General features: G+C 41.9%; 1 protein-coding gene across 1 annotated transcript in view; it reads left to right on the forward strand.

Annotated features, from left to right (window-relative positions):
* The window catches only part of SHQ1 (SHQ1, H/ACA ribonucleoprotein assembly factor), an 81,429-nt gene that overhangs the window by 40,121 nt on the left and 23,224 nt on the right, over window positions 1–18,084 (forward strand). The window contains exon 11 of the mRNA XM_066614796.1: window positions 2,614–2,734. Coding sequence (XP_066470893.1) covers window positions 2,614–2,734 — 121 coding nt within the window. The remainder of the gene's footprint in view (window positions 1–2,613; window positions 2,735–18,084) is intronic.

Genomic DNA, 18,084 nt, shown 5'->3' on the forward strand with positions numbered 1-18,084 from the left:
TGCTAATTAGGATTGGGCTGCCTGGCTAATAAGCTGTTGCCCCCATGTGTTTTTTAGGCTATGTGATTATGAAGTGTATTGGAGACAGCATCTCATGCTGTCCATTGTCAGTGAAAAGACCTAGTGAGAGACTGATATCTCTGAAAAATGTTGATGTTTATCAGTATATTTGTTCAGGAGTAACCTATGATTTGAAGTTTAAATAGTTTAAACAGTAGTTAGCCTATAAAGTTCCGTTTAGAGAGAGATTTAATTTTCCAGTTTTTCAGGACTTAATTTTAGAAATGAAAAGAGAAAATGTACCATATCTTAACTGAGTACCAAGTTGTGGTTTTTGTTTTAATTTTTATAGTTCAGTAGTTCAGATTGCAATTTGCATAGCCAGACGTGTTTTATAACACATTCCTTCTCTGCAAACCTCAACCTACTCAGTTTTATCCAGTTTTATCCTAGTCAACCTGTACCTCCTGACCGTCTAGATATTTGTTAAAAATCTTGGACAGCAGAGGGAGTTTTCAGTTGAAAACTTTGTGTTCCTGATCTGTCACTTAAAATATTACATATCCTCCCCATGCTCAGACACAGGATAATTGAGAGAAAACAAGGCCCAGAATCTTTGAAAGCTGCCATCTCCTTTGCTTGCGTTTACATGTTGACCAAATGTTTGTGTGTTCTCCTTGACCTTTTCATCATTGTTGATTATCGCTTATCACAAAAGTGAAATCCTCCTTTGGGGCGAGTAAGAGGGCTGGAACTTTCCAGGGCAAACATCTTATTAATGTATTTTTATAACTGGGCTCTCTTTCTCTTTAAAAGCTTGTTTCATTTTTCTACCAACAACAGTTGAAGATGGCTCTCTCCCTGTAATAGCAGCAATTTGACAAATTACAGGGTCTCGTTTTGTTGCATTACGGGAAACGGTGTATTTTATATCCAAGTACCTACATTGAAATGTTTTTTTTTAAAAAAAACCCATAAAAAACTAAATGCAGTTTCTCCTTCCCATGTAACTAACCTCTGACTCTTGCCTGATTTTTATAAACTTGCTAATAGCAAAATATGTCTCGCATTCTTTGTTACAATGTCCCAAGTTCACGTACATTTACTTAAATATCAATGGAACGCGATTGTGTAAATTCTCTTAATCTGGTTTTTCTAAATTGTTCTACAAAATCTATGCAGTACTTTAAAATGGTACCGACTTGCCCAATGCAGCTTTGGGTTTTTGAAAATTGGCGGTGGTGTGGTCTCAGTGTTGTCACCAGTGCTGCTTTAATGTCTGTATGAAACGGTGGGGGTAATACCATCTATAGATTTGGGTAGGGTGACATCAGTTTACTGCTGGTATCCATATTTGTCTAAGCATCTAGGTTAGAAGCATCTTAGTACCAGATGCTTAGTACCAGGAAGTTATAGCTGGATGGATGAAGAAAAAAGAAAAAGTTGTGGGACAGCATAGTGATGATGCTTGTTTGAAGTAGTAATAGTTGAAGGAATTTGCATTTACAGGTGGGATTACTGATTCCTCACATGAGCGGGTTCAGCATCTGAGGATGCTCTTAATCTTGCATCTGGATAAACAGAGGTGCCAGACAAAGGCATCCAAGAACTGCATTTCTTGTGTAGGGTCTATCCCTTCTTCGTAGCTATTTCAGAACTGCAGGTTCATAGGCACCATACCACTAAATACAGGTTGCTTAGGAGTGACAGTGGAAGAGGGCTATTTCTTTAATGTTATTTTGTGTCTCCATGAACGTATCTTGTTGGGAGCTTGATCCAGCCAAGCCTGCTCTTATGTTCTTGGACTAATGTAGGGATCTTGCTGTGTTCTTGTAACCTCTAGGATTGGTTGTTGTAATACATGGGATTGTCCTTGAGCATGATTGGAAGTTTGTACCTACTGCAGAATATTACTTCCCACATACTGATGAGTGTCAGGAACTGGGAGCACATTGAGGCAGTTTTGCAACAACTGCACAGCTATTAGTTGGCTTCTGGCCTGATTAAAGTGTACCTTTTTGTTTTTCCTTCTTGCTTAACACACTTCAAAGTGCGTTACATATTATCTTACCATAAGGCATCTAGAGTCAGTTGGTATTATCCCAGATTTTAGATTGGAAGGGAATTGGAGCTTAGGCAGAGAGAACTGTGTCTTTCCTAAGGATACTGATAGAGTTTATGGCTAAGCTGAGATTTGAAATGCGGACTGCCCACAGCTCTATAATCTTATGAGTACATTACTGCTGTCCTTATCTTATCTGTCTTTTTTTTATGGCTGACATTTCATATTGAAACTTATATTGAGAGGCTCTGATTCTTCCCCCCAGTACCTTCTGCAGAGTTATCTGTGCTTTGACACACGCAGCCACATTGACTTCGTGTTGCTTTGTATAGAAAGTGGTATGAAGACATCACAGTCTTCTTGACTCTGTTGCTGGTTTTCATCAGCCATTGATTAATGGTTGGTAGGAATGGGAGAAGTAATGACTGCCTTCAGGATTAATTTGGCAACTAACAACATGTACCCACTTCTGATCCAAATGTTTGAATAGGAAAGCTAAAGCAGTGAGTGGGGGAGATGGGAAATTAAATGTGTGTTCTTATCTCTTACAGGTAAAAGTGCAGTTCTGAAGTGTCTATTAGAAGTGCACAAAATTTTTCGAGAAAATGATCCTGCATACATTCTAAATGACCTGTACATCACAGACTACTGCATTTGGATTCAGAAAGCCAAGTAAGTTTCAGTTCTGTAGTTTGTTTGGCATGCTTTCATCCAATAAGCTACTGGAAAGTTAGAGAATTCATGGGGCATAAATATATTTGCCTTCTGAAAGTTACTGAGTGGAAATGTTATCAACCCACATATTCTGGTAGGCAAAAGCAGAAATGTTTGGTGGGATTCTAGCTAGTTTTTTCAAACATAAGTATTTCTGATAATGAACATCAGGTACAAGAAACACAATGTTAAAAGGTAATGTTAAACTTTTGAGAATAAAGGAAATGGCTAAATGGCAAGGGTGTAAAATGGCTAAGCAGCATGTATGCAGTCCAGTACAAACTTAACAGCTAGGAAGTCATGTCCTGGGCTGTTTATATTCTGCACCAAAGAGCCCCATATTCTGACAAAACAGGTTATGCAAATAAAGTTTTAGTTTGCATAAAAATGCCTAAATTGTGGGCATTTATTCTGGATTTAAAAAAAAAAAAATTTTTCTGCAAAATTTAGAAGCAAACATTATTGAGCCAGGAAGGAAAAATATGACCATGCGGTAGAGAGTATATCTGTTTAGCAGCAGCAATTTTTCAGTCTTTTTCAGCTTGTGGCACAAGGCACACCATCAGTTTTTGAACCATTGACAAGGCACACCGTACTGACAGTAGGGGCTCACATCTCACTGTGGCCCTACTAACAAATGATCCCCCCCCAAACTCCTGTGGCACACCTGCAGACCTGCCGCAGCACAATGGTTGAAAATGACTGGTTTTGAGGGTAGGACAAAAGGATATTGGAAGTGTGTTGCTTGGGGTCTTTTGCAGGCACTGTTGTTGTTCTTAATACAATCATGAGGACCTAGAATCTTTTGTTTGTTTAAAGTTAAGATAGTGTAAAGAAAAATATCACATTTGTATGTCAAGTGTCAGATTACTCATGACATTCCAAGTGTACTGCATCATGTAATGTTAACAACCCCAACCATGCTTAAACATTCATTTACAAGAAATGTGGACAAGCAGGATTAGTGTATATATAGATTTACACTGACATGAAGCTACTTAGGGGGATTATAAATAAGGATAACAAATAGTTCTGTTTGAGTGATTAGGTGGGGATATTCTACTGTGTTCCAAATAGTTTTTGGAGTATTTCCATATTGAAGTTTGTAGTGTCATTGCTGCACAAATTCTACAGTGTTTTTTTTTCTTCTTTCCAGGAGTTCACTTCTATATTAGCCAATCTGATTTATAACGTGGGAGTTAATGTGTAGGACAGTGGTTCTCAAACTTTTCAGTCTCTGGAGCTCTTTACTCTCATAAATGAAGTCTCAGGGAGTTCCACAGGGCACATACATGGAGTCTTTGGGAGCCCCAGAGCACTAGTGTATGTGTGGAGTGGTACAGTGCCAAACAGATGATGGCTACTTATTGAGTGTTTGTGGAGCCAGTGAAGCTCCTGAGGGCTTAGGGAGCCCCAGGGCTCCTAGGAGCACACTTTGAGAAACACTGGTGTAGGAGATACTCAGTCTGCAGAATTTTATATTCTCCTTCATGAGGAAGTAGACTGTTCCTTCGATTGCATTACTTGTCATGTAGCTGGCTACATGATGATCCACTTTAGAAGCATATCTTCAGTTGTAAAATTTCCCCATAGTCTTATCTTGACTCTACTGATTGACCTGAACTAGGTGCCTAATGCCCCCTGCATGAAAATGGAGCTAATTTTCCTATGCATGTAATATCATTTGCATAACATTGACACAAATATGATAAAGTGTTTTACAATTTCAGTATTTCACTATATGAGATCACCAGGCTTGGAAGTCAGTGTAGTGTGGAAGTCCATGCATTTGACCCTCAAAATACACTATGGACTAGGAAAACCAAAATTATCAGATGTCTATAACCTGAATAAAGTGCTTTGGACAAATCCAGAATGTTATGGCTTGGATCCCAATTGCTGCTCAGGCACATATAAGCGTTTGGGCAAGCCCTTTTGAATGGCAGATCTTCATGCTGTTTCATAAACTACTTTTCAAAGTCAAAGATCCTACAGAGCCAAACCTACCTAAATTCCAACCTATGTAGTTGCGCCACTGGAGTGAATGATGCATCCTGTCCTGGAGGTCTCCTCCATGTAAGGGAACATTCCCTTGTCCTGAAGTAAGTCCTCACTGCCCTGCTGGGTCTAGTCAGGCTTGTGCCAGTGATTTTTCTCGTGCAAGTCCAGATGGACCTGGGAAGGGGGATAGGATATCAGTGGTGCTGCTGCCGTGGATACTACTCCCTTCTCTGTCCTTTCACCCAAAAATCCATGGTCTGAGGAAAAACCAGGTTTTCTGTTTCAGCAGCCTCATATTTTGGGGGGTGGGGGGTGGAAGAGGAGGCTTTTTATTGTTTTTGTTAAATAATTGAGAAGTTTGCCCCCATGTCCCTGATTGACCTTGCTATCTTAGCTCCTTCATATAACTTGACTGGCCTAGTCATTCTTTTTGATATGCTATTAACATGGGCGATTATTTTTGGTTGTGGGAATTGAAAGGAATTTAATGTTTTGGTATCAGACTACTTAATCATAGTAAAGAAAATGTAACTTAGTTTAATCGGTTAAAGAATATACTGTAGTTTGATTTGTGTTTAGTTGATGAAGCTAATGCATGATTCCACTTGGAAGAAGAAGTTGGACAAATCATACGCAAGCTGAACAAAAGTAAAATGGATGAACATGAAATTATCTTCCAACAAGAAAAGAACTGAATGGAGACCACTGTTACTGCTGCCAGCCGTGGACCTCCACAGCCCCACGCCCAGGGCAAAGCTCCGCGATGCCACCCCCCCCCCCGCACAGAAATCTGCTCCCTCTACTCACAAGAGGCTCATGGAGCCTTGCGCGACCTCCACCCATGCTGGAGAAACCTCTGTGAGGTTCCCTGGCACTATAAACCGTGCTTCTGGCAAACCGGAAGCACAGTTTCTGCCCCTGTCGGGAGCCTCAGAAAGGTTTCTGCAGGGTCCTAGCGGCCGGTTACTGGGGCTTTTGCCCCATCTCACCCTATGGTAGGCACACAACTGACTGCTGCTCTATGCAAGTGACTATAATGTCTACCAAAACAGTCCCTAGATATCATCAGATGGCTAAAAACAGCATAAGCCACCTATAAATGTACTTAGTGCAAGAACTTTATTTAGATGCCAGTTTAAGCAGAACTGGGAAGAAAGCAATGTAGATACCTTACTGCCATAAAGACATGGCACAATTGCTACTTCCTTTTGAAGAAAGTCTGATAGATGGGCAATTTGTAACACTTTCTATTAATAGACGTATTGCAGCATATTGTTAGCAGTGTATGTAATATGTATGTAGTATGTAATATGGAATCACACCTATGTGCTGATCAGAACTCCTGCTAGTGTGGCCATGTGCAAAGGAGGACAAGGATCCTAACGGTGATATGAAAGAGGAAATTCAGGCAATTGCAGCTTATAGCTTTTCGAACCACTGCATAACACCTGCTAAAATATCATCATCTGTGCTACAATTTCTTCTGGCTTGATAAGTCTTAAGCTGGGTTTTGAAGGGTTTTGTTTTTTTTCATTTTTGCTGTGTGCTATAATTATCTCACACTTGGTGCTACTCAGATTGAGCTGAGGTTGGTGTGGCTGAGACATCTGCATTTGACAAACTAATTGACTGAATCTCATCTTTTCCACTTGACTGGTTGTGTTTGTATGTCTGCGTTAAGAAGATGTTCTTTTCCAGCTTGTAAAGATGTTCTCCTTTCTCCTTCACTCTTGCGGCTGTTATCTCCATCATCACTATCCCCGTAAGCATCTGATGAAGCAGAGCCCTGTTCCTGAAACTTAAAAAAAGCATCCATCTATCTCTATGTAACAAAAGGGGAAATTCTGCAAGAATTTTTTACAGTTAGAAAGGCCTGGTTCAAACAAGCACCAGCTTGTTCGAAACCACCAGTGGAAGTTGAAAACCTTCTACCCTCAGGTGCAGGGCCAGGGATTGCAGATGCTGCAGCAGTGTTCTTCAACCTGTGGGTCTTGACCCCATTGGGGTTATGAAGCCTCATTTGTGGCATCCTTTCAAAACCTGTGCAAGAGAGGGCTTGGATCCAATTCAGTACGGGTACAGCCTTCTCAAAACAGAGTTCTTGAAATAATTCTGCACAGCCTCGTTTTCTTGCTCTACACCTCTTAAGGCTGGGGTTGTTGTGATGACATAAGAGGTAGGGGAAACAGGTTGGGCAGAAGCAGGAATGGCCCTCGATGGGGGTGTGGGGGGAAACTGTTGACGACCACTGTACTACACAATAGTTTGAACTGGGACTGTGTCTATGAAAACTCAAACAACAATGAAATAGTTAATATTTGAAGTGCCTCAAGACTTCCCCCTGAAATGTATTTCTTTTTTAATGCTTTTGTGGGCCGTATGCTGCTTTTGTCTGCATATCCTTGGGTGCGCATATGCTTATGAAATCCCCTGTACAAAGTGAACCCTGGCAACAGGACCAACAGCAGCCCTCCCATTTGTGTGAGATATTGCTTGCTGCAGTAAAATGCAGGCGCATGTAAAATTATATTTTCTCTGAAAAAGAATCTTTAATCTGAAGGGCTCCATGGGGCCATTTTTTTTTCCTCTGTGAAGTTTCCCACCCTGTGTAACAAAGCAATTGGCAGTGTCCGATTATGTATAGGCTGCCTCATAGGTTAAATACTGCATGGCCAGTAATTTTCTAATAGTTATTGTTTTAATTACTCCCTTATACGTATTCAACATAGAACTTGCAGTTCAGCAATTATGGGCGGATAAGACATATTGCAACAATCTGCAAAACATGAGAGGAGGAAGCAGTTAATGGGCTCTCCAGGTTGCAGCGGATACATAGAAGGCAGTTGAGGCAGCTCATACAAGAGTCTCGGCAGGTGTCGTCAACACTTTATGTTGGAAAACCAGATGCGGCCAGATGGAAAATTGCATCTTTAACCCCTGAGGTCATACAGCATGTCACCACTTCACTTGATTTGCCTGCTAAGCGAGCTTAGCCCACTCCCTGCTGTCAACCTTGTTACAGCTTTCATTTTCACAATAAATTTAATTTGTGAGGGAACTCTTGATTTAAAAAAAAAAACACATTTGGAAGGGGCTATAAATGCTCACAGGAGAATGATGGAAGGTTTTTTGCCGATAATGAAAATCCAGATGACGTTTTATGTGCTTGGTTTTGTTATCCCTGTAACTTCTCATCACTTGCATAAAATCACTGAACTTCTTGCTATTCCTTTGCCTGAGTTTGGAAAAATCTATGCTAGAGGACAGCTATCAGAGCTGCAGAACTTTGGCAAGGAAGCAGCAGCTTGCTTTTCAAATCCTTTCAGCCAAGAAGAGCAACGAAGCTGGTTTGGTGAAAGTTCACCTGTTTCTTTAGTGCCTCAAGATACTTTCGAGTGTCTAGGCTCTTCCCGTAAAGCAGTGTTTGTCAAACCTTTTAGCACTTGGACCCTCTTTTTAAAACAACAATCTCTCTCTCTCACACACACACAAAATCTAAAAATATATTCTATTAATAATAATAAATTGTTAATCAGTGTCCTATGCTCCCGAAGCTACTAGATAACTTATAAGGCTGAACTAGAGAGCAGGATGTGCAGTTGGGGACTTCCAGGCCAGACAAAAGGCTGAAACTGGGTTCAGACATGATCTACAGCATGCCAATTACTAGAGAAAAATCAGAAAATGTGACTCTTTAATTTGGAGGTATGAAGATTGCCTCATACCACAGGTTAAAATTCTAGCTAACCATTTTCTTCTGCAAACTGGGCAAGGGTACTTACAAAGTTTTAATGTTTCAAAAACTTTTTGCAACCTACCAAAAATTGGCTCGCAAACCACTGGTGGGTCCTGACCCACAGTTTGGGAAACACTGCCCTAAAGGATTGTATGTGTTCCTTAATCTAATTTCCATTGTCTGGAACAGAGACAAATTGCTTTTTCCTTTGTAGATTTTACTGTTTGGTTATGGCAGCAACAAGTTGAAAGGATTGAGCTACTGGCTTTCTCCTTGAGAATAGACTATTCTTGTGATTTAAAGTCTTAAGCTGACCTTTTCCCAACTCACGGCCTTTTAGTTGCTACTTACACTAGCAATGAAGTCCTAACTGGACTGCTGTGAACTCTGCCTGTGCTTTTGACTGCTGGTTATGTGAGTCTATTGCAGGTGTAATCTTGCCTTTTCTTGAACTGAGAGCCAGCATTCAGAGTGTGCTGTCTTCTGTTTGTCTTAACCATGGTTTAGTGGTACTCATACTGACTATGGTTTGAAGTAGGCTTACAAACCCTGGTTAAGGAGGAGCCTGATCAGCTTTGACCATGATTAGTATCTGGGCACATGAGATGCTAAACCATGGTTAAGGCAAACAAGAGAAAGGAGAGGGGGATTTTGTCTGGGAAGAAACCTACATTCCTGGTTTGTGTACACTGTTTTTCAGGGACTCAATTATATCATCACTAGACCTTAGAGTTGATCAACAATGCAATGCAACAGTGTTATCTTTGAACATCTGCCATTGCTTATCTCAAAGATTTTGAAGACCTAGCTACATGTATAAAGTAATAGACTTTCGGTATAATAATAATAATAATTTTATTTTTACCCCGCCTTTCTCCCCGAAGGGACTCAAGGCGGCTTACAACATATTAAAAACAATTTAAAAACAAATAAAAACATATTAACACATCATAAAAAACAGCAGTCAGAGTAAAAAAAATAGGTAAAAAGAGCATAGAGCAGCAGCAAGTCATAAAAGAATCAGGCCTGTAAAAAATATTAAAAGATGTTAAAAAGATGTTAAAAGGCCGAGAACTCAGAAGGCCTGTTTAAACAGAAGGGTCTTCAGGCCTTGCCGAAAGGTCTCAAGAGAGGGAGCCATTCTTAAGCCAAGGGGAAGGGTGCCACTACTGAGAAGGCCCTGCGAAGGTATGCCAGAAGGTATGCGATAATTGTAATAAAATGTCTACATTCTAGCTCCCTTGCTTACACCATTAACAGAGCCTTAAAGTCTAAGCAGAAAACATTCATATTGCAATCACTTTGGCCACAATCCTAACCCTTTATGTCAGTGCTTTCCAGCACAGGCATAGCTGTGCCAATGGGACATTTTCTGCATCCTGCAGTTGGGTGTCGCTCATGGAGCCCTCCTCAAAGTAAAGGAATGTTTGTTCCTTTACCTCAGAGCTGCATTGCCCTTATGTCAGTGCTGGAAAGCACTGACATAAGGGGTTAGGATTGCGCAGTTTGAGAATGAGTACCAAAGGGCAGTTTACTGATTAGCATTAAATAATCTTGAGTGCTCACCCTTGATGCTACTGATTGTGTCTTTGTCATAGCAGTCCAAGAGAGCCGGTCTGACTCTGGAGTGACAAATAGGGCTTTGGCAATAGTCGTGCAGTCCACGAAGGCTTCAGCTCTATCCAGTGATGACTTTGCAACAGCAGCTCAGCCCTTCATGACCCAAAGGCTCAATTATTGTAATTCCCTCTTAGCACAGCTTACAAGCACAGCATTGCTGTAGCTGACAGCACTCTCAGAATGTAGCAGCACATCTGCTTATGCCTCAGAGCAGGCATGCTGTGTTAAGCTTGTCCCTTTATTTATGTCTTGGATGGCCTCTGCCCATGGATAGGGCAGTTTTAAAATCCCTGATTGATAGACACCATTGTTGCCTCTTTCATCTTTCTGAGAGTTGTCCAAAAGAGTGTGTGCCTGCTCGTGTTTATCTGCCTTATGAGAGAGGCAGTGGCTTAGATGATTGCATTTCTTGGCCTTTGTGATGTTACTTCCCTTTGCTCAGGCCCACAAAACTCATGGGTGGCATTGTCTTTTCTCTTCCTCCCCCTTGCCCAATAATGTAACACTTCATAGGATAGTTGTGAGGACAGAATTGTTGGGGAGCTCTTTGGAGGAAGGGTTGGATAAAAGTGCATTGAATAACTTAGTCATTGAGTGTGCTGAGCATAACCATGAGAAATGGACTCATCCCAGAACATTCTGCTTTCACACTTTTCAAGCAAGCCAAGAACATAGGCAGCATCTACTTAGAGTGGCTGGGATCCAAACCTAAGTGCTCTTCTGGATGATGACCCATGCCTCACCTTTCTTCCATGGTGGACTTCAGGAAGGTTTGCTTAAGATTCTCCAGATAGTCTCGCATCTGGGCGCTGTCATGACCCAGACCTGCTTCACCGCTGCTTCATACATCACATAATTTAAGGACTTCACTGCTGCCTGGTAATGTGGTGGCCACTAACTCAGATGGCTTTGCAAAGAATTAGCCAAATGCACAGTGGGCAGGTTCTGACTGGCTGCTATTCATGATGGCTGAGTGCTGCTCTTAGAATTGGAGGCAGTGTGCATCTGAAAACCAACTGGAGAGAAGCAGAGGTTGGAGAGGAGTGTGCCACCTTCTCCAATTTGCAGGTTACCCAGAGGTGACTGGTTAGCTACAGGGAAGCAGTCTGCTGGACTTGATGGGCCTTTGACTTGATCCAGCAAGGACTACTAATTATTATTATTAATAATAAAATAATACTCTTATGTAACAGCAACCTTGGTGAAGCTATCATGTGCCTTCAGAGCATGTCCTGGGACAACTTTTAGCACTGTAACTTGGATAGTACAAGTGTCATATCAAAATGTTTACATTTAAATAAAGCTTATCTATTTTTTATTTGCCTTTCCTTTCTGTTTCACTTGTCACCCTGAAGCACCACCTCTTCAAGAGAGAAAGTGCCTCCCCACCCCCTACCTGTCCTCATCTTGGCTCTGCAGAGCAGCAGTTGCACCAAGGGCATTTTTGTGAATAATGGGAGCTGTGTAATCCAACATGCAAGGTTTGGAGTAAGGGTAGGTTTGCCCTGCAAACTGGAAGGAGTGACAGGCAGGAGCAGAGGGATGCCAGAAATTTACCTTTATGTGTGTATTAGCAGCCCTGTAAAGCATACCTTTTTAGCAGGGGATTTAAGCTCTTTTGAGAGCTGTTCACTCATGTTTCATTTGATGTTTGTACTCATTCCCCTCACTCCCTGTTTATTCCATCATCTTTCTCTTCCCCTGTAGTTCCTGTTCCTTGAGGCTGTGTCTGAATGATGCACCTTGCCATAGGTGGAGAGGAGACGAAAGAAAGGCTCATCATCTCTCCCTTAGGGCTCTGGCTTTGATTTCTCTGAAGTTGCAGGGCAGGAGGCAGTTTCCTATCAGCTTGCTGCAAGTGTATATGTATGAGAGAGAACAATTCTTGTCATCTCTTTTCAGTCAGCACTCTTCTGCTGTTTCCTACTGTTTTGACTACAGGGACGACATTTAGCCTGTGTAGCTTGTTGCCTCTTTTAAGCAGGTGCTGTGTGCAGCTGTGATCAAAGAGGGGGAGGCTGCTCTCCATGCAAATACAGCATCTTTCTGTTCTTGGCCTTGTCAGTTACTGACACTCTTTGACTGTGATTCTGCCATCAACCACTTAACCAGGGTGAGCGGGGAGGGGGGGGAGGGAAGAAGGGCAAATGTTCCTTTCTCATGCTCCCTTTTGATGTTCAACTGTAGATGATGATCTATAGTTGAGGGGGGGGGGTTCTCATCCTTCCACTATCAGCTGTTTCTCCAGGGGTTTCCCTTGTCAGCAAGAATTGCTTTTAGCCTGTCCCTTGGGCTTGGGGCAGCAGCTGATGTGAAATAATCAGTGGACAAGTGGAGGAAAGGCCATTCATTTATATATTAGGATAGAGCAGCTTATGCCATTGGATTGGTGAGGACAAACTAGTTCCTGCCATCTGCCAGGAATATTCTGAATCCTGCAGCGCTGTGTTCTCTAAAACCATCAGTCAAAATTAAACAGTGTTGAAAGAAAAAGAAAGATTGTTACATGTGTGTGATTTCTACTGTGTGTTTTCCTTTGCAATTATTTATGATGAAAATGGGGGTAGCAGGAGACTGACTAACACTGCCGTTTAATCTGTGGTTCATCCTAGCAAACAAGTCTCCTTGGAGTAGCTCATCAAGGCACAGGTAGATCCAGCCTCTGTCTTGTGGCTCAAGACCATTTTGCACATGGTTTTGTAATGTTTCTGAATCTAGTTGGCTATTCTTTGTAGATAATACTCTGTTCTGAAAGGAACTTGCAAAAGAACCAAGTTGATAAGTAGACTCCTCTCTAAAATCACAGTGGGGATGATCGTAGTGATAGCAGTTTAGTTCCCATTTTGTTTTGTCCAACCAGAATCTGAGGTTTCCATCCATTTTTTTTTTTACTCCATTGCTTCCTTTCAAAAGCGAACAAAAACCAATTGATTAGGACTGGGTTGGACTAATCAGTACTGAATCTATCAGATTCTAGTGCTATCAGAAGACACAGAGGTGACATCCTTTTGAACATAACTCTGAGATCTCTCAGAGTCAGACATGTACTGCTAGGAAAGGTGTGAAACGAGCTTGGCAGGTCAGTGTCACACAACTTATGAAGATGTCAATGATTATATGTGCGCCGTCATCATTAAGAAATAGCAAACCAGTGCAGAATTGGGTTGGCTGTGGAATCTGGATGTTTAAGAAAAGAAAAAGAAAAAAAAAAGCAGGGGTTGGTTGCTGGAAGGAGGAAACTGTTTTTTCTCTTCCCCTCCCCCCCCAGCCTTCTTAAAGCTAAAAATACTTACTCTGCAAAGGAAGAATGTTTCTTTAAAAAAAAGTGATTGAAAAGTTGAGATGTTGGGAGAGTTTCGCCCGTTTTGTCTTTCTTATCCGTTTTGTCTGACCCAATTTCTTTAGGTCACCCTGCCCATCTCATCTAGTTGCACACTTGGTGGAGTGGAAAACTATTTAGAAAACTAAATTTATTCCTGAAACCAGTGCTAATAGGTAAAACTTAATTACGACAGTTGGTTCTTTTTGTGTGCTGAATGAGTCATTCATCTGTTTCATTATTAATATTCTTTTTTTCTGTTGCGCTGTTAGAGCATAACACTTGCTTTTTTTGGCTTGGACCAGAGGTCCATTTAGTCCAGCTCTCAGTTTCCAACAGCAGCCAGCCAACTGCCACAAAACTGTGTTACTGCTGAGTGCTTTGATTGGCTGCCAGTCTTTGTGTCTCATTGACTTTTTTTTTTTGGCAATATCAAGTGGTTTTCAAAGCCCAAGTAATTGTCTGCCCCTTCCCCCCCCCCCAAAGAAAACAACAAATGTAGTACAGTTTCTTTTTATAGTATACTATTCTTTACCCAAGGATCACTTATGTCCTTTTCATACACATGCTCAGGTGTAGACTACAGTATTCTCAGTGTGTATGTTTCTTCTTTAAAAATTGCTGCCTAAGTAGAGGAAAATAAAATGCTGCAGCTTTATTTTGTATTGATTCTTATGTTCCTTTAGCTTGGGATGAGCTTTCGGAGTTCAGGATTGACCAAGATGGGGATAACATTGAACATTCAACTAATTTCAGGCTTATGTCGCCATTGTCTACAGAACAGTTGTGCTTAGAAGAGGACAGCACTGGAGAAAAGCAAGGAGAAAGAAAGCACACATGCGTAGACAGGGTATTGGATTGAAATGCACTACAACTTTCATTTGATTCTTTACAACTATCACATAAGTTTGACGTACCCCTCAGGCAGGGACAAGAGTATGATGCCTGTGAAGGCTGTAGATCCAGCTAAGCATTGGACTGCCTTAACTGAAAAGGGGTGGATGTTTAAACAAAGGAAACTGCGGGTCACACGGCTTCCTGAAGGCAGATGACAGGAACTGGAGGTGTGGTTTTGTGTCTGCCACACCCACCTGTAGACAGTGTGGCAAAGATGGGAAGAAAAAAAATTATGTGCTTGTGCCAGTGCTTGGCACTGGTGGCAAATAACTTTTGACCCTGTCATCCAATCATAGCAATTCCCAGTTGCAAGTTACTAGTGCAAGCCTTAACATTGGGATGTGAAAGTCACCTGAGGTTCCAGGTGGAGTGGCATACCCCAGTGGGGTGAACCAGAGGAAAAAGAAGAAAAAGGTTTTTCTTTCCAGGTTTGTCCACACTGAGCTGTATCCTTGAGCTAAAACCACTGAACAGTGCTAGCCAAAAAGACAGGCCTGATGCCTTAGATACCCAGCACAACCCAGTCAAGAGTCATTGTTTACCCTGTCAAGACTCCCTTGCCCTACCAAGCAGAATTCCATCCCCACTGCAAGGCAGAAAGCTAAGGCAGAAGTTAGGTCCAAAATAGGCATCTTGTTAAGCAGTTTGATCACTAGCAACAGCAGAAGTGGGCATATTCAACTTCCTGATTCCGCAGGTTCTGATGTTGCAGTGTTTCAGATTTTCCTTCTGATGCTCAACATCATTGGCAGTCTATGACAGGAGGTGGGGAAATGTGCAATGTTATGACCCTAGGGTACAACTGTATTGTGTGAGATGGGGAGGAGCTAAACATCGAACTGCCACTTTCACCAGCAGCCGCGTGTAAGGTGTAGCGTGGTCCAAAGTCTTGCACACAGATAAGACTCGCTATCTGTTGGATGTCTGTGCTTTTTATAACACCTGAGGTTCTGAATCAGTGTGGGAAATGGTATGCTACTCATTTGAACAGCGTTCAGATAAGCAGCTATTCTAACAGCAGCAACAACAAAATCTTTTTGTCGCAAGGTCAGGATCTCTCTGTGCTTTCTTGGGCAAGTATGTATCTGCTCATTTCCTCCCTCCTCTTTTTGGATAATCCAGTAGAAGAATGTATTGCCAGATCTGTTGTACATCTTCATTTAGCTTTAGGGTGAATTTACATGTTAAAATATTAATGTGATGCCAGCAGATGTAACTCGAGCTATCTGTACATGTAAGATTACTATCATCAGTTAAATCATTGGGGGTTCTTCATCTAGATGTGATGACTATTCAACAGTAAAGCCCAAGCAGAGTTGTGATTAAAAACTGATCATGCTCTGGCTGTCACTCAAACTGAAACTCACTCAGTTGCATTATCAGGAGGCTTGAAACGGCATCCTTTGGCTAACGAGAGGTTTTAATATGACAGAGTTGAAGCATGTATTCTTTGTGTATCATTTGCATAAGAGAAGATCACCAACCTTGGGGTCTACACATTTTTGTTCCCCTGCTGAGCATGAGTTGGAGTTGGAAAATTGACAATTCCACACAACTTGGACTCTGTCCCTATGCAGACATTATTGTCTTCAAGATCCCCACCATTTGGGGGAGGAACTGAGTGCTCAATGGTAGGCCCCATCCCTGTGCCGAGCTGGTTCTGAAGTCCTCACCTTCATGTGTACAGCGTTTATCAGCGCCAACAGTTATTGTACCTGGGGATCTCCATGCCATGTCACAACCTACTTTCAGACTTTCCTCAGTTGCAAAAGAGATTTGTCATGCAGCATGTGGGATGGGGGGGGGGGGGTACTGCTGCTCAAAAAACACAATTCTAAATTCCTTGAGTGTGTGAAAGTAGTTAACACGGTTCTTCGATTCCAACTCCATGTTATAACTCCAACTCAATGATATACCATTGGTCTCTAACCACTTCCCTTTGTGACTCCTGGTGTATGTATGTAAATACACCCACCCCAACCCCAATTTACTGCAAACATGATTTTGTGCACTTTCCTTTCATCAGTATCTCTTTACCTAAAAAATACTCCAACTTGGCAAAAAAAAAAAAAATTACAGTTGGGAAAATGTTGCCCATTTATACTCAGAACAGGAATATTTGTGTTCAGTGACAGCTTTCAGCTCTCTACTTTCATTGTTGCTTTTTTCCCCTCCTCGAGACCTCTTGTGTACAGTGTGGAATGGGCCGTGTCATTGTTTTGACAGCTGATAACCACCAGAGAAGGTTTCACAGCTACTATGTTGCTTGTTATCCTGCCCCGTTGGAAGAGCTGCTGTTTGCCCTGAGAAGTGTTAGTAATTTAACTCTGGCTTCCTGTGTGCAAGTCATGCTATTTGCCATGATCTGCCTTAACCTACTTTTCCATTCTTCTGCTGATAACATAATAAATGTTTCAAAACACACATATCCTACCTCTTCCAGCACCAGAAGAAACAGAGCTGTTAATTATGCCACTTGAGGTATGGGGGAGAAACAAAGATGTTTTAAAAATATATAATGTGCACCTCCTCTTTCTCTTTGCCAATTAGATTCCATAGGAGAGAATGCTTGGCAGAGCATGGTTCTCTTTTATTGGCTTTGACTTCCTGCATGAAGTGGGAGAAAGTGAGTGTGACTATTTGACCGAGGTATTGTTTCTGCTCTGATGTCCAGTGCTTTGAGCCACATCACACCACTGAAGCATTAGCCCTTTCAGCGCTCTTCAGCTGAGCAAGGCTTGTGATGAGTTTCACTGAAGGAGGAGAGCTCTCCAGGGACTGGCTTTGATGTGTGAGGCTGGGGAATAGTTGGAGTTGAGTCGCTAACCACTTGTTTCTCTTCAGTGGTGCCTGACAGGTGTTTTAGGAAGCGGTGTGGCCAAACTCCTGTGCCATGGTGGAGCTGGGAAATGAATCCCGACAGCCAGGCTCATTGAACAGCCTGCAGCGTTTGATGTAAGGTCTGCTCAATCCCAGCTCTCAGCTGTGGCTCGATTAAAATTGTAGCGCTCTGTGACTAAATAAAAATGTCAGGCATGCTCTTGTTTTGGCTTCCTTTCTCCCACAGGAAAGGTGGTGCTGCTTGACTACAGCTGTTGCTCTTCAACACAGACGTGACTGGCGGTCAGAGCGAAGTCTCTCCTTTTCTTCTGTTGGATTTTGATATTCCAAGGAAAGCAGTCTGCATGTCCTACATATGAGTAGGAATACAATTTTATTTAGTACCTTTTTATCCACCTTTTTATCAGGGTACCTTGCAGGGTTCCCTCCTTGCCCCGTCCTCTATTTTAGAATCTATAACAGGGATGTCCAAAGTTTTTGGCAGGAGGGCCACATTGTCTCTCTAACACTGTGTCAGGGGCCGGGGGGGGGGGGAAAGAATTCATTTACATTTAAAATTTGAATAAATTTACATAAGTTTACATAAATGAATATATTAAATATGAACTTATATGAATGAATGAAGGTCTTGCAATAGCTCAAGGCCTATAAAAGGCCTTGCACAAAGCAAGGCTGGCCTGTCCTTTGCTGCCACTACTGCATCACAGACATGAAACAACAAGCAGTGGAGGGAGCCCTCACCCACAGCTCACGCGAGAGGTCAAACAGTCTCCCTCAAGCTGAGAGCAGTTGCAGCGGGCCAGTGGGCTCCAACAAATCACTGGAGAGCCAGAGGCTCATTGGAGTCTGGGGGAACCTGAGGGCCTCATTTTGAAAAAATTTCAAAGTGTTTCC

This window comes from Tiliqua scincoides, chromosome 2 (genome assembly GCF_035046505.1).
Source record: "Tiliqua scincoides isolate rTilSci1 chromosome 2, rTilSci1.hap2, whole genome shotgun sequence".
Lineage (NCBI taxonomy): Eukaryota > Metazoa > Chordata > Lepidosauria > Squamata > Scincidae > Tiliqua > Tiliqua scincoides.